The following is a 17,228-nucleotide window of genomic DNA, read 5'->3' as shown; positions in this document are numbered from 1 at the left end:
CTTTCCAGAAGCGTTTAATGTAAACATTTAACCCTTTGTCCAAATTAGTCAATTTCTTCTGAAAGGAAAAAAAAGAGCAGAATAGATTTTGTTTTGAAATTTATACTGGACTTAAAAGTTAGGCTTACAGTCTTATTCAAGGGCAGAGATTTGACTTTTGGATCTATTGTATATCAAGAAGATGAAGAGGAGTTGTCCTGATACGTTCCTAAAAATGACAAAATTGGAATGACACGTTGTTTTGATTTCTGCAGAGGACTTCAAAGCACCTTGTTGAAAGTCTTGTTCTTCATCTGTTTGCAGTTCTTGTAATGAAATATCAAAAGTCTATTAATATGTTTGAAAATATCTGTTAAACAACTCTCTGCGTAAATGTCTTCCAGAGATTTTAATGTAATTAAATGTCTTTTTGTCTTACAGTTCTGATCTGCTTTCCTAAGTGAGCTGTGCTGTGTGGCTGGAGTGAACTTTCAATAATGAGTGGTGCAGCGTTGGGCCTTGAGATAGTATTTGTCTTTTTTCTGGCCTTATTCCTACTTCATCGATATGGAGACTTCAATAAACAGCATAGGCTGGTGATCATAGCAACATTATTGGCTTGGTATCTTTGCTTTCTTATTGTATTTATACTGCCTCTGGATGTCAGTACGGTAAGAAACTTGGGAGATTTTCTGCTTAGTTTTGTAAAATGTGTATCGTATTTTTTTATCATAATTTCAGATTCCAATATCTTAAACGGCAAATAAATTTTCCAAAGAGTATCTTACTAAACACGTTACCTTTTTGCATGACAGTGTCTGTGTTTACAATTGATTTTATTTGTTGTTGATCTCATCAGGAAACAAATCTATTTCAGATGGTTTAAACTTTCATTATTTGTTTATAGCAATTTTTTATCTGTTTCGGCAACATAAAAACACTTTTGGTTTTTTACTTACTTGTCCTACAGGTTGCATGTTGTCTTAAGGGTTTATTAGTATAATTACTCCCAAATGTAAACGTGGGGTACAGGAAATGTCTTTAAAAATAGAACTTACTATTTTTAAATAAATGTTGTGCCTTCTTCTTGTCACTGATATAAAATTAATTGTCTTTTAGACTATTTATAATCGGTGCAAACTTGCTGTTAACTCCAGCCCTGCAGAAAGTAATGGATCTTATGTTACTCTTGCTCCAAGGTATCAGCTATATGTTTCCTTCATTAGTCTGTTTAAAGAATTATTTTATGATTTTCTTTTTTTAAATGATAGGAGTGTACTGTGTTTTTAAGACTAATAAACAAGTGTTACTTGTATGATACAACATTTGAAGATTGTAAGCATACAGGAGGGTGAGGGAAAAGATGAAAAGTGCATCTGCATCTATTGGTAGTAATTTATACAGTAGTTCTAACTGATTACCTAAATATTCCTGTTTGGTTTTTTTTTTTTTTAATTTCATGCTAGATTTCTTCTATTTTGTTGTTAAATCAATAGAACTAAGCTTTTCAAGCAACCTTGGTTATCTATGAGGAGAGGCCGTGGTGAATGCTTATCTTCCCTTCACAGTCTTAAAGACTTCAGACCTGAAAATCTAATTTTATACTTTATGAATGAAATTAGGAGGCTTGTCTTGTATACAAGCAGCATATCTAATTGCTTATTATAATTGCATATATATGGTAATTGGAGTTACCTGAAATTTACTATATTCTGCCAAAGTAACGATAGCCTGCTCGCTGTCTTCTGGCAGGAAGGAAGTAATCCCTAAAACATGGGGAATGTAGGTGAATGTGGCCTCTTCCCGTGGCTGCTCATTCTTAAGCCTCCAGTGGCTATTTCCACAGCTTGTAGACGTGTGCAGTGTAGTTATCTGTAAGATGATTAGAGCATTTAAGATATCAGTTGATACATCCATGTAACATACTATCAGTTTTCTTGCCCCAAAGCAGAGGCTATCTGGATGTTGTATATCTGTGGAAGAACAGTAGAATGCCAGGCTTAGTGGCACAACATTTTACCCTTTATTTGAGACCAACCAGTGTACGTTAATTGAACATAGTTAGGTAAATATAAGATTTGAAAACTATTCAATAGCTTTTCAATTTACCTATAGTTCCAGAACATGCTGATGGATGTTACACTATAGTATATGACTTAAGTATGTCAAATAGGAATATCAATGTAAGTAGTAATTGAGCAGATACTGTGTTGGTGCAGCTCAGATCTTAAAACTTTGTTTGAAACCTTTAATCACATTACCTGTCACTCTATGGTAATTTGACAGTTTTGAAAATACTGAGGCTGTGTACTCACAACTCAGGCTTAACTAGTTTGACCCGGGAAAACACCAATTATTTCTCAATAGATACTCCTGTTAAATTGACTGTATTGCTTCTTGACTCACCATTGCTTCATTACCCAGTCAGGTGTGGGAAAAAAACCCAAAGTGCCTTAGTGTGGGTGGGCACTTTGTCTTTTCCTCTTTTTTTTACTAAAAGGCTTTCATGACTTTTCTGGTCTTCTGAAGCAAACGGTACCTGTCAGAAAAGGATTGGCTGAACAAGTCAAAGTTTATATAAGCCTGACTAAATCCAGCTCGGTGACAGAAGAAACAGCTAATACATGTTTTTTATCACTAAATGCTTTAGGTAGTAGAGCTAGGTGGTAGGGTCCCTAGATATTCTTTAAAAATCTGCTGCACTAACTAAAGTTGAATGGTCTTCTGTCTACAGAAATGGGTATTTTAATTTGCATGAAGAAAGTACTTCCTGCCCCAAAAGAAAAATTGTAACCTTAAATTGCTTAACTGCTTATTTCACTTTAGTCTTTGAGTCTACTGGTTTTTTTCTCTAAGAAAGCTGTCTTGTCCAGATATGTTGTTTGCAGTGAGGAGAATGATAAATATTCTTAAGTGGTGATTCAGTTTATTTTCTTCTGAGATGGTTGATGGTTGACTGCTTACTCAAATAGTAGTGTATAATTTCTATGCTATTTTCAAGGACCTTTCTGGATAGGGGAATTTATAGAAAATGTCCTTATAACTAACAGTAAGCTTCTTTACATTGTTACAGCAAGCAAAAATGTTTCAAACCATGGAGTTATATTCCTAATGGAATTATGCCAATTTTCTGGCGTGTTGTATATTGGACATCGCAGTTTTTAACATGGTAAGTAAGGCAAAAAAATATGACAAAGACTATGATATAGGTGTAATTTCTAAGTGCAACATCTTAACAGTCATAGCATACTCTTTAAGAATATATATCACTATTCCACAGAGCTATCTAATCATATTATTTGCTAGCAGTGGTATTTTTCTTATAATTACTGTACTAAATTGAGCATACTTTTTTTTTTGCTCCTTTTCAGGTGGCAGCCATTTAATCTTTGTGCATTTTTATTGCTGAAACTGAGCAATTTAAACACAGAGGTGTTTATGGATAGATGGTCTAAAAGAATTGGGTTTAGGCAACAGGACAGCAAATAATTCTATGGATAATTTGGGTAATTTTTGAGTAATACTCTAAATTATTTGGTATTATTGGATATACAGTATAAAGCTATAGATACAGCTATCGCAAACAGATTGTCTGTGCTTTTGGGTTAGACTGATGTGTGGTTTCTGACCAACCTATCATCAAATAATTATTTTTGTAGCTCGGTCAGGAACGTCAGGGTTGATAACGAGTTCTCAGTTAACACAAATTTTTCATAGTAAAGCTAACTATTGTTTTTATATGCAGCTTGTTTAAGGTTTGCCATCAGACCAGTATACCTAGAATAAAAACATATAGCTAGCTAATTTTGTTCAAAGCTTGAGGGTCTTCAGCTTGAACACTCCTGTCTCAGTATCCTGCCACTGCTAAACTAATTTGGTTTTGTTTTTCTCGTTGGCTGATGTGATTTGGTTTTGTTTGCTTTCCTCCTAGGATTCTGTTACCTTTCATGCAGTCGTATGCTAGATCAGGAGGGTTCTCCATTACTGGGAAGATTAAAACTGCTTTGATTGAGAATGCAATCTATTATGGCACTTACTTGTTGATTTTTGGAGCATTTTTAATATATGTGGCTGTAAACCCAAACTTCAATTTACAATGGTAAGAATAGTGTTGTAAGCACTTGCGTGAGTTCTTACAAAATTGTCAGTAGTAATCTCTTCTGTAGATGAAGTGGGTCTTTTTTTTAAAAAAGAATTTTAGTTTATCTGATTTTTGTTAGGCAGTTGGAAAGTTTTGTTAACTTTTTTATGGAAAGGGTTTTTTTTTTTTAGAAAAAAAATTATCGAAAATTGTCTTGGTTTTCTGATTTTTATATGTACAGCAGAGGAATCTAAGCTCTTATATTTGCAGTGGGTTTTTTTTTCTCCCTACAAATGCATTTCCAAAGTTAGTGCAGAAACTTTCTCAGTGTTTTCAGAATAATATCTGTTAGAAAGTCTGTCAGTATTTCCTGTGTAGCATCTCTGACTACTGTAGATTCTATTTGAAGGCCATAAGGTAAGTTAAAACAATTGGTACCTAACATAACATAGCTAATGGTTTTCCATACTAGATACAGTAGTAATCACTGTCATGTACCTCACTTTCAATAGATTTGCTACGTTCATGTTGTTTCCTAAAGGAACATCCTCCTTTTGGAACAAACATTTTTGTCTTCTCTCCAGAGAGGGAAGAAACATGGGGAGATACAGAAAAATTGTGGCAGCTTAAAATATGGCCAAGTAGCAGACTGGCCCTAGGCAAGAATTGCAGATGATGCTGCCTGTTCCTATAAACTTGAAAGCCGTATTGGTGCATAGATACTTCAAGGTTGATTTTTTGCAGGTGGGGTAGGAGGATGTTAGTTGTTTGTTTGTTTTTTCTCTTTTGTTTTTGCTATTGTTTTTGTCTTTAGGAACCAACTTCAGACTATTGGGATAGCTGCTGCAAACACATGGGGTCTCTTTCTTCTTGTGTTGCTTTTGGGTTATGGTTTGGTGGAAATTCCCCGTTCTCACTGGAATGGAGCCAAGAGAGGTTATCTACTCATGAAGACCTATTTCAAAGCTGCCAAACTGATGACTGAAAAAGCAGATGCAGAGGAGAATTTAGAGGATATCATGGAGGTAGGTAACTAGCTTCGCTATGAAATAAGTGAGGGCTGCTGTTAATCATCTCAAAATTTCCTTGGGCTGGGCACTTGCGGCAAGAAAACGTAAGTAGCGTGAACTTACTGTGAAATATCAGTAAATTAAGAAACTCATGATAGTGTGCCACTTGATGACATTCAATGCTGTGTAAAAATCAGAAGAGAAGTAGTCCCTGATACGAAGAACTTGGGAACTTGATAGCCATTATTTGTTGCTTTTAGTCTTTTATTGACCCTTTTGGGGTAATATTGGTCACTAATTAGCAACATTCCACAGTGAACTTGAAAATATAGTGTACAGATGCCCTGTTCCCAATATATTTCTGGAATCTTGAGAAGAGTTTCCAATGCAGGACCATGGTACGTGCCTTTTGAGAATATATAGATCATTGTTTTTTTCAAAGAGTTTTTTTGAGACTATTGTTATTTGTGAGTGAGCAATAGGCTGTAATGTAGTTCAAGAATAGAATTGAAATGCTACCCATTGAATAGCTAGTCCCTGTTCTGCTGCTGTGATACCATGGCTTGGAAATAATATTTCTGAAGAGTTGTAAGGTAGGATATAACTTATTCTGTGATATGTCAATGTAAAATAATAGTTGTCTTCATTCTTCAGTAATAGCATTTTGAAGAAATTGCTAAAAACATCTGAGTGGGACATAACTACAAAACTTACTAGAAAATGAGCAACAGAAACTTTGTTTACCAGGCTAGCACTTAGAATAGAACAGAATAGAATAGAATATTTCAGTTGGAAGGGACCTACAATGATCATCTAGTCCAACTGCCTGACCACTTAAGGGCTGACCAAAAGTTAAAGCAAACTATTAAGAACATTGTCCAAACACCTGGAGAGGGAGGTGTGCAGCTCTGCTCCCTGGGATCCAGGGACAGGATGTGTGGGAATGATTCAAAGCCTCCCCCAGGGGAGGTTTAGATGGAAACTCCTCCTCTTTACCTACAGCTAAAACAAGAAATTATTTTCCTTTTCAACATTCATACATAGAAACTAATCCTTCACACATTCATAGAGTAATGTTGGCACAATGACATTGTGAGGTTTTTTAAAATTATACAGATGTTCTTTATAAATAGCCCTTCAGTTATCTTCTATTAGATGTCTAGTAAAGATGTGGCTTTTAGGGAGTTCTGTTGTTTTTAAGCTCTGATGGTTATCTTTGCCATTGGGAGGGCTGGTACTCTTACCTGACCCTGTAAAATTTTTTAATCTATTTAACATAATGAAACTTTTTTTTTCCCTCAACAGGAAGTCCGTAAAGTAAGTGAGAGTATCAAATATAACCACCCTTTGAGAAAATGTGTTGATACAATACTGAAAAAGGTAACAAATTGCTCATCTTCAGCCATAATTGTTCAATTGTGATGGGGTGCTTCCTGCACTTACTAAATACTTGTACATTATTATCTTTTCTCCCTAACATAAAATCTCTCATTGGCATCTTGTGAGTTTCTGACAAGACTTGGAGTGGGAATTCTTTGTGAAATGCTTTCTTGTGATGTATGTAATTATCTGCTGTGTTTTGACATACGTAGTATTTTAGAAACAGAAAAATCTACGCTTAGCGTGAGCTTTTCAGTTGCCTGAAATGCCTGGAATATTTACAAATAATTAACAAGGAGTGCTCCTTCATCTTCTGGTTGATTTCCCCTTTTCCTTCCAGTGTCCTACTGAGTACCAGGAAAGAATGGGTAGGAACATGGATGACTATGAAGATTTTGATGAAAGACAGAACAGTTATCCAAGTGAAAAAAGTTTGGTGAAACTTCACAAGCAGGTATATTACTAAATGAGAGAATGCCTCACTTATGCTAATGCAATAAGAATAAATGCTAGTCAAACAAAGATTTTCAATGTACTTTACCTGAATTGCTGAGTATAGTGGGTTTTGGGATTGCTACTTAAGAGAAACATTTCTCAGTGAAAGAAAACATAGAAGTTTAATATCCCAGGTGATGTCCAGATCAAATTTCTGGATGTGAAAAAGGTGTTCTTGTTGCATTATATCTTGACAGTGTTTTAGTTGTATGTGAGTAAGCCTTGCAATAGTTGATTGACAGTGCATTCTATAAAGTAAATTGTAGTAAAAGCTTGATGTTCACTAGGACGCAAAAATAAAGCGGTATGTTGGAAAAAGTAGGCTATTATTGCTACAGATAGATTGTGATGAAATAACGGCAAAACTCAGGAATTGTGATGAAATAACGGCAAAACTCAGGAATTGTATATATAGTCCTCTTATGATTTATATATTTAGAGAATTAACTGCTTTTGTGAGTATACAGAATTAATCTTTGCAGTTTTGTAATGTAGACATTTTTAAAGGATTTTGCAAAGCTTTTCTCTCATTTCTTGAAACAAGTATGTTGTAACTATAATTTCTTGGAATTTATTATAGGTAATCTATTCAGTACAGAGACATCGTCGTACACAGGTGCAGTGGCAGATTCTTTTAGAACAAGCATTTTACCTAGAAGATGTGGCAAAAAATGAAACCAGTGCAACTCGACAGTTTGTTCATACCTTTCATTCCCAGGAACCAGAGAATAAAATTATTCAATATTTCTACACACCAACTGTTGGTAAGTGCTGTCATGCAGATTTTGAATATGTAAAGGAGTAACTGGTACCATTTTGTAAGAAGAACAGATTGTTTTATGTAAGAAGTTCAGTTACAGTAGAGGTAAGCAAATGTGCATCTTAATGCGTTTATGTAATGGAATAGCCACCAGGTACTGATTTATGCTCTGGACCATAAGCTTAACTTTTACAAATTCAGTAGCAGTTACACACTGTAATAGCAATAGCAAACTTCAAAGCCTTAGAAGAAGAAAGAAAAATAGCAACTTTAAATTACTGGATTACTGGATTTATGCCTACTTTCTAAATTTGTGGGATATTATTGAGGTGGCACCACTCTTCCAGAAAAGCAAAGAGGAAAGGACCTGTACCAAACATTAGGACACATGGCTGCTTGTGCGTCTTTTTAGCAAGTGTCTTCTCATAAGCATGTTTTAACAGACAATATAATTTTACAGTCTAGGCTTTCTTCTGGGAGAGTAACAGATGAACAAACAAAAAGTGGATCACCCATTGTATTGGGGCGAAAAGTGAAGAGCTCTGTTCTACACTCTGCACCCCAATCTGTTTTCAAAATTTGCCTCTGAAATCGCACCCTGTTTCTCCAGTTGTTCATGTCCTTAGGGCTGAGCCAGATCTCCAGGCATTGGAAGAGCCCTGGAATTAAGTGTGTGACCCCACAGATTCCAGTCTTTATTTTAAGGATGTGTGTACAGGAAGTTCATAACAGTTTTTGTGAGCAAGTTCCATTTCTGGTTGTGTAATTTTCATTAACCCATTCTGTCTATGTGTGTGTTTGTTTTTTCCAGAGTGGTACTGGGAATGTCTTCTACGACCATGGTTTTACAGGGTGCTTGCAGTTGTTCTGGCCACATTCTCTGTAATTGTTGTATGGTCAGAATGCACGTTTTTCAGCACAAAACCAGTTTTATCGCTATTTGCAGTTTTCATACAGCTGGCAGAAAAGACATATAATTATATATACATAGAGGTAAGTTTGAGATAATCACTCAACAAAAATCTTTTTGATAGATTGTTATGACAATAATGGTAGACCGGATTGATTTAAAGATAAGTCTGTAATCTGTCAACTTTCAGAAGGTCTCTAAAATATATAATACCAAACTTTGTTTCTGTGGAGGTGGAGGTGTGATCCAGTTGAGCTGAATATCATGTGTAGAGTCATATGCAAGACATTAGGTTGGAGCTCAGGTGTTTAGACTTTGTGTCTAATCAACCGTGTGTGTGACCTCTCTTTCCTAAACAGGAATTTGCTGCTGACCAGAAATCCAGTCACAGGTGTAGCTAGCATATGTGTGCACAAACTTTTATCAGTAAAGGAACTGAGCTGAAAAATCCAGTATACTAACAAAATAGGTTGAATTGAAAACACTTGGTTTTATCACTTTTTGCAGGAATAAATGTCAAATCAGTCATAGTAATTACCAAGGCAATTGCAGCAATTTCATTTACGTAACAAAAAGAAGTAGAATAAATGTTCCTAGGGTCAGTTATGTTAACTTATAGGAAACACAGAATGCTACAAGTATCATTCTCAATTAGTCGAAAAACCTCCTGTAACTATTCTCAGAGCTGATGTTACTGTCCCATCTCAAAATGAACAACTAGACTGCAGTCAACATCTTGTGTGCACAGACTATGCACTGAATGCACTAAAACCTTTAGTAGAGGTCTACATTCAAACAATGCTTGGTTTTTTTTTTCCCCCCAGATGGCATGTTTTCTTACCATCTTTTTCCTAAGTATCTGTGTTTACTCTACTGTCTTCAGGATCCGTGTATTTAACTATTACTACTTAGCTTCACATCATCAGACAGATGCATACAGTCTCCTTTTCAGTGGCATGTGAGTATGTGGTTTATATTTTATGGATTTCTGTCACATACTCAATTGAATGTGTCCATGAAACTTTTATTTATATTCTTTCTTTATAATTGTATGTGTATAAATCCTAATGATCTGTACGTACATCATGATTCTGTGATACATCCAATTATGATTTCTTAATATTTTTAGTGCAAGAAATTGTTCTACATGCTGTTACCTCTTGCATTTGTGCAGGTTATTTTGCCGTCTTACTCCACCATTATGCTTGAACTTTTTGGGCTTGACCCATATGGATGCAACAATCTCTCACAAAAACACTCAGCCAACTGCTTATACATCTGTAAGTACAGAAAATATGGTTTTGAGGCTTCTATATGGTTTGGAGAATAGGCAAAATATTTTTAAATACTTCTTATAGATAGATTCAGATATTCAAATCTTTTCACTAGTATTAAACAATGTAGAAATACTTACTTAGAGACCAGGACTTTGGTAATGATTGCTAACTACACAGCAGTCATCAATAACTCAATTTGTCTGTTTTGGTCTCTTTATCCTAAGAAAGTAAAGTATTAAGCTCAAGAGTTCAGTCTGTTCTGCACTTCCTAATAGCTTCAGCTTCCACTGGCTTTAGCATATGGGACATCTTTATTGGGAGTGAACCTAACGTGCCAATGAAAACCAGTGAGTTTGGTTTTACTAAACAACCACTTCCTGTAGGACAGCAAGTTGCATCTCACATCTGTGCTGTTAGCAAGTAGATTCTTAGTGTTGTCCAGAAACTCTTATTCACAGCAGATGAAAAGATCCAGCAGATTTGAACTAGGTTCTGGATTAGGTGAGAGAACAAGATCTAGCGTCTTAGAAACCTTGGAAGTGGATACACCATTAGAGGCAGCCTTTATATCTTGGCATTCTGGGTCAACCGTCTGAATCAGATCTGTGATGACAATACTTACCTATGTTGCAGTAACAGTAAAGGATCATGTGCTTATGTATAGTGGACTGAAAACAAAGAGATGGCACAATCTTTATGGATATACATAAAATATATCTGATCAGAGCTTGTTCTTGTGGATTTTTTTTTCCAGATAATGGGATCCATGAGAGTGCTGTCCTTCATTGCAGATGGATTCTATATATATTACCCAATGCTTGTTGTCATTCTCTGTATTGCCACATACTTCAGGTAGATGATTTCCAAGGCAGATCCTCCATGTTTCTTTACATTAATAATACTAGTTTCAGCAATCAGGAAGAGATTCACTTCCTTTCTTCCAGCAGTTGAGTTTTGACATAATTAATAAAAATGCAAAAACTAAACCAATAACTTGTTATTTTATATATGTGAAACATATATGTGTACATTTTAAGATTATCGATTGTATTAACTCATAACTGAGTTGTAGGGTTTTTTCCCCCATTAAGCTTCATTCCTAGGTTTTGAGGTCTTATCTGTTCAGATTTTGGAGCCCACAAACATTTAGATTCTGCTTTTGAGATTAAAATTGCCATGAGTAAGCTATGTTTTCAGCAAGGTTTTCTAATAATCTAAGAAGCATTAGCAGAAACTTTTAAGTAATGAATTTTCTAACAGACTCACAACAAATTTCTGATCTGTTACCAGACTTCAGTTTGAAAGCATAGTGGCTGAAACCATTTGATCTTGTTTCCCTAAGCCACAATGTTTTGGAGGCTGGAGGGTAATTGCAGAAAATACTGTGACATGCTTGCTTTATCCTTGTATTTCAAAATGTCTGCTCTTGAGTACTGTAAGGGATGAGAAACTTTTGGTCTGATACTGCTTGGCTACATTTATGTTCAATTCTTGAATTTTGCATTAGCATTCACTCAGAATCAATGTATGTGTTTTCAGTCCTGTAGAATGTAGAATGGCTTTGAATGCCCATTAATAACCTATGTGCATCCATAGATAGTAAGACAACAAGGATACAGTCCTAGGTCTTCCCTGCTTGCCTTCAGGTTAGGTTGCAAAAGTGGTGGTGGAGACAAAAAAAACCTACAAAAAGCAAACAGGAAAGCCAATGACAAGAAAAAAGTTTGTGTGACTTCCTGTGCGTGATGATCCTGGGTCTTCAATGCCATAGTAAAAAGGAAGAAAAGAAACTAAAGGAGAGGAAGTTGCTTTGCTTGAACTTTAATGCCCTCTAATAATTCAGATATGTGCAAAACTGAATGTTTAATTTAAGCCTATTGAGGAAAGCTGTCTCCCTTGTTTAATCCAGCAGTTTTATTTAATCCAGCAGTTCAGATAGTATAGCAAAAAAGCTTTTCAGCATAAATGTACAGTGAAGCCAACTTTGAACATTATATTGATGCTCCAGTTTGGAGAGAGGAAAACAATAATAAAAACAGTTGTATTTTCTGGTGTGAAGTCGAAAAGGTGAAAGTGGCTTCATGCTATCTAGTTCCATGACTAGCTTAAAAAAGATGGAGCAAGCTTATCATCTAACTGCTGCCTAATGGGTATCCAGAATGGCAGCCAGCATCCCTACAGCTTAAAAGTATGCCACACATTTCTCCTGAGTAAAACCTGAGATGAAGGTGGCTTTCCTATACTATAACTGTTACAAAACCATAATAGGCAGAATTTTTATAGTAATTGTCTTCTGGCAAAGAAGAGTCAATGAGATATCATTAGGTATAAATTCTGTTACAGCTGATTTCAAACAATTGTCTTAAATAATTTGCACTAGTCAGACTATAAACAGTTTTATCTCTCTGAGTAGGAGTATTCCATCACTTTCAATTGGATTTAGGAATGTGTCACTGTTCTGAATTGTCTGGTTTCTCAGCTAGTATAATAATCTGTCTTGTCTTCTATATCTTTTTTACTTGAATTCTCCATAAATTTCTGAATAATTTGTTTTGCATCTTGAAGTATAATATATCTAAACTATTCGTTGTAAATTAACACCGGAAATTGATTCTCCTTCTGCTTTTACCAGTTTAGGAACTCGTTGTTTGAATCTTTTGGGATTCCAGCAGTTCATGGGGGATAGCGAAATGACATCTGATTTGATTGATGAAGGAAAAGAGCTAATCAGAAGAGGTAAATTAGGTCCTCTATCCTAGGTTTCCTGCTAGATACAGTATGTTGTTGCGTTGAATTTGTCTGAAGTATTACACACCAAAAAAACCCATATAGCTTGTCAGTGTTTTCAAAACTGTACTGAGGCAGTCTACTGCACAAAATGCAGTAGACTTACAGCATCGTGGTTGCTGCATAAACAGTGCTGGACCTCACTACATTTGAAGTAAAGTATCAGCTTTACTTATCCAGTATCAGAATTTTAGATATTTCTGTATAATTTTACAGTTCAGTTAAGTGGTGCTCCTCTGAAGTCTTTACTGATCTAATACCTGAGCAGGTGCTTGTGTAATCTGGCGTAAAGGATAATTAGCACTTACGTTGTCTTTATCATCAACAAACTCATTTTAATCTTTCTTTGTGTAAGTGTACTGATTGAGCTGCCCAAATTCTGTCATTTCCTTTAGGATTTTTTGGCTGTTTCAACTAACTCTGTTTCATCACACAAAGCATGTTGCTCTGTAGAGTTGTAAATATCTGCTGGTTTGGAGAGCTTTTTAATTTTTTTTTAATGTTAATTTTTATTGGAAGTGTTTCTTGAAGCTTGTTAAAACCTGTTCTGGTTCTTGAGTAAAAGTTTAGAAATTAAAGCCTGGATACAGTATTATGTTATGGAATACTTTCATTCTCCTTTCATAGTTTATGAAAAACAAAACCTAGATTTACTTAAAGTAGTATTTTTGGGTGGTGGGAGAAAGAGTCTCTCCCTTAAACAAGAGGTTACGGTTTCTTTGATACTGTGATGTTATACTTCCAGCTTAGTAGCAGGTAAGGAGACAAACTATTTGGGTTATACTTTGGGCCTCACAGAACTTGAGCAAGATTTTGATTCAATAATGCTCAAGTTTCTTCTTAATGTCACACTTTTTCCAACTATTTGTAAGAGGTTTTTTTTTGCCTTGCCAGCTGATATCCAAATGTTACGCCTTGACCCAAGATATCGTGATGAATTCATTTTAATGGGAAACTCCGTAATGATAGACAACCAGCTTTGTCTTTTGTTTTTATTGAACTATATGAGCCATCTGCTTCAATAAGAATCTTTGCTAGTTAACTTTGAATTTTCATTGTTTGTTTAAAAAAAAAATATTGGTAATGATTATTCTTGTATGGAGCTCAGAAATTTTGTTTTGTTTATAGAGAAAAGAAAACGACAAAGGCAAGAAGAAGGTGAAAACAGAAGAAGGGTATGAGATTGTTTTAGCTAATTATAATATTAATATACTACAATATCTGTTAGGATTTGTCATTGCTGTTTAATTCAGCATGATCTGTTTCACAAAAAAATAATTCTCCAATAGTTGATGGAAGTTTAATCTTGCAGAATAGTCTTGGCTGTATGGGGGGGATAATTTATGTTTTAATTTTAAAGGAAAAGAGGGTGATTGCGGTCACACTACTCGAAAATTTTTGTTACTCAGTGTGCTGTGAGAACAGTATATAGCAATATGTGTAACAAGCATTAAAAAGAGTCCTGATTTCTAGGATGCAGAATAATCTGCAATGGCTTATTATCAGTCTCTTATGTTGATACTGCTCTGCTTGAAATAACTGCAATTGCAGTGTCATCATATTCACCGAAATGGGGACTGTATGCTCTTCCCAAACTTACCTGTTGCTTTCTGTGCTCATTGGAAGGTAATTGGCACAGATTTTATTTTCTTATTTCAGAGGAGGGAATTACATTTAAGACAGAATTGATACTGTTACCACTGAGTAAAAACAGAATGTTTGATTCATATCATACTTTGAGTGCATGCTGTATTGAAAGATTTGTGAAGGCAGATAATCTGAACAAAATAATTTAGGCAGCTTCATTTTAAGAGGCTTCAGTTAAGTATAGCTTCAGTTTTTCATTAATTTATAACATTGGGAATTTAGTATAAAAAGTCACAATCAAAGAGATAGATCAAAAGGATGCATGCAAAAAATGAAGTGACTAAAGGGAAGGGCAAAATAGTTCTGCAGAAAGGCAAGATAATACTGGGACTAAAACCTCTTGGCTTTTCAAATTCAGGGATACATCAATTCTGGATGACAGCCGATACTGCATAGACCTGATCCTCTCACACCCCCATCTCATAATTTTAGAACTTGAACTTATTGTGAAGCCAAATAGTGGCAAATGCATGATGCATTTGGTGTACACTGAAATGATCTGTCATTAAGCAACAATTCAACTCCATTTCAGACGTTTTTTCAGTTTGCATTAAATACAGTAGCACATTCATTCTTGAAACGTTTTGGGCTTTTGAGAGTGTTATTTTTTACTGGATCATAATTAAATGCTTGATCCTTCTACAGCTTCGTACTGTAACATATGGCATAAATTAGCACAGTAACCTTGAGTGTACCAGTTCCTACCAGTCCATAAGCTGAAACACATTAAACTTACTGGAGCAATTGGAAAAGTTTCTATTGAGACATGAAGTTGTTTCCTAATAAAAGCATGAGATGTTTTCTTCTTTAATATTTCATTATACTCCATACAGAAATGTCTACATACTAAAACATGATGGAATGGAAACACAACAGAACAAGCTTAGTAAACATGGCCTGTCCAAATGTTATTTTGTGCTATCTGCATCTGGTTATTTTACCATTCCACCACTAGATGGAAGTAGAAATCAAAAAAAGTAACATTCCCACCAAAACTTAGAGCAGTTGAGTGAACTTTCAGTGCAGATTTAATATGTAGTTTTCTGCAAGTCTTGTTTCTAAAGAACAGTTATGGTAACTGGTTTAGTGAAGGGAAATACCTGGAGTTTAAAACAAAACAAAAATTATTCCTGTATCAAAATACTGAACAGGAACATTTTCAAAGTATTACTTTCATAGTCTGATGTGATTGATCAATTAGCTCTAACTTGTGGTTTTGGAGTATTTCTTGATCCTACATATGCTTTTGTTGTGTTACTTTTTCCTCACAGCTTGTGCTTGCTTTTTTTTTTTTTTTGTCTTTTTTCCAGGAATGGAAGGAGCGATATGGAAATAGAGACGATTCCACTAGAAACAGAGTTGTCCACACGGACCAAAAAGAATCCAGCTTCTCAGAGGCCAATACTAATAGACGTAAGCTTTATGGGTTTTCAAGGGGGTTTGGTTTGGTTTTTTAATAGCTTGTCTACACTGCACCAGCTGTGTGAGTAACTTCAAATAGATCCCTTTTTGTCTTAGATGATGTACTGATCTATTCCCTTCCATGGTACAGTGCCATCTTGCCACAGTGATGTATTTTTTTCCCCATCTTCAACACTTCAGCTTGTTGAGGTTGGAGATTCTGGCTAGTCTCAATTACTTGGTGGTCTTCTGGGGCATAAAATGACTGCAATTAGAGTAGCGGTTGTCAACAAAGAGACTTTAAGATATGCCTTGGAGTTTGGAGTTTTAAATCTTAAAATTTACCTCTTGTACTTGCAAATGAACTCTCAGACTGGAATAAGGGAATAATCAAAATAAATTACCAACAAATGTAAAGCAAACAACATATCACACAAGTTCATTTAATAATGTCTGTTAGGAAAATGCTTTTTTGTGGATGCACTAAACATCCAAAAAGTCTGTTTGTCACAGTGTTAATGTTTTTTATGTATTGTATGTGCTCTTGTAAGCTAGCAACAAGTGAAAAATGAACTCAAAAAAAAGAAGGAAAAAGGGGTGGCAGGAGGGAAGCTTTGAACATGCTTTTCAGACAACTGGTAGATTTCTCCCTCCTTTTACAAAGTTGGAAACCCAGATTGTCAGTGGTAAACCAACTGAAATTATATGAAATTATATTGTAAAGTTAACCATATGAATATATAGCATTCCAACACCAAAACAAGCCGTAGGTACTGGCCTAGTGAAGGTGGCAGAGTAAACTGCAAAACAACTGTATTTCATTAATTCATGAGATTGCCTCTTTAAAAACAAACAAAACCAAACCAAAAAACCCTCCAGCTAGCTTAGTTAAAGTGGGAAGTTGGGAAGATGAATGGATGATTGATGGATTTAAAAGTAAAGTTTGCATATAACTTCCATTGTCTTTGATTCTTTGCAAAGCATATCTCATCCTACTTGAGGAACAAAAGAAAAGTTGTAGTTACATTGCTATGGAGATACAAAAATGGAATACTACAAATGTGAGCATGTAGCCAGATTTGGTTTAATGTACCAGATTTTGGTATATTAATATATTCCAAATCATTGCACATGCACTTTGGATGAGTTACTAGCAAATTATTATTAGGATCTTTTAAGTTTGATGTCCCCACACACTCCTAGATGTTCATAGAGCAAATGAGTGTCTTTCCTTCCTTTTACCTATTCAGCACTATCAAAATACACGCGATCAAATGGTAGGACTGAAAGAGATAGAATAGAACTCCTCCAGGATGCAGAGCCTTTGGATTTTAACGCAGATTCAATAAATGATGACCCTCTTGAATCGGACTCAGGAAGGTGAGGAATCTTCTGTGTTACTTACAATTAAAAGATACTAATGTCTTCTGTCTTCTAACCTGTGACAGCCAAATCAGATGGTTTCATAATAATAGTTTTGTAAACAAAATGTGTCATCTCA

At 35.3% G+C, this 17,228-nt stretch overlaps 1 protein-coding gene across 2 annotated transcripts in view; it reads left to right on the top strand.

The window, feature by feature from the left end:
- The first annotated feature begins 273 nt into the window (after positions 1-273).
- LMBRD2 (LMBR1 domain containing 2) overlaps positions 274-17,228 on the top strand; it is a 21,959-nt gene continuing 5,004 nt past the window's right edge. Inside the window, exons 1-16 of one of the 2 annotated variants that reach the window (XM_009647306.2) lie at positions 275-650; positions 1,099-1,178; positions 3,053-3,148; positions 3,911-4,078; positions 4,875-5,085; positions 6,376-6,450; positions 6,791-6,904; positions 7,526-7,709; positions 8,517-8,698; positions 9,440-9,573; positions 9,790-9,895; positions 10,647-10,744; positions 12,525-12,628; positions 13,808-13,854; positions 15,637-15,739; positions 16,978-17,107. In XM_009647306.2, coding sequence (XP_009645601.1) covers positions 477-650; positions 1,099-1,178; positions 3,053-3,148; positions 3,911-4,078; positions 4,875-5,085; positions 6,376-6,450; positions 6,791-6,904; positions 7,526-7,709; positions 8,517-8,698; positions 9,440-9,573; positions 9,790-9,895; positions 10,647-10,744; positions 12,525-12,628; positions 13,808-13,854; positions 15,637-15,739; positions 16,978-17,107 — 2,006 coding nt within the window. In that variant the 5' untranslated portion in view covers positions 275-476. Of the gene's footprint in view, positions 651-1,098; positions 1,179-3,052; positions 3,149-3,910; positions 4,079-4,874; positions 5,086-6,375; positions 6,451-6,790; positions 6,905-7,525; positions 7,710-8,516; positions 8,699-9,439; positions 9,574-9,789; positions 9,896-10,646; positions 10,745-12,524; positions 12,629-13,807; positions 13,855-15,636; positions 15,740-16,977; positions 17,108-17,228 lie in introns of those variants that run through there. The other variant, XM_035902673.1, reaches the window with a different exon arrangement.

This window comes from Egretta garzetta, unplaced genomic scaffold (genome assembly GCF_000687185.1).
Source record: "Egretta garzetta isolate BGI_Z169 unplaced genomic scaffold, ASM68718v1 scaffold59, whole genome shotgun sequence".
Taxonomy (NCBI): Eukaryota; Metazoa; Chordata; class Aves; order Pelecaniformes; family Ardeidae; genus Egretta; species Egretta garzetta.
The sequence above is the reverse complement of the archived record's forward strand: the minus strand, read 5'-3'. Positions and strand labels throughout refer to the sequence as shown.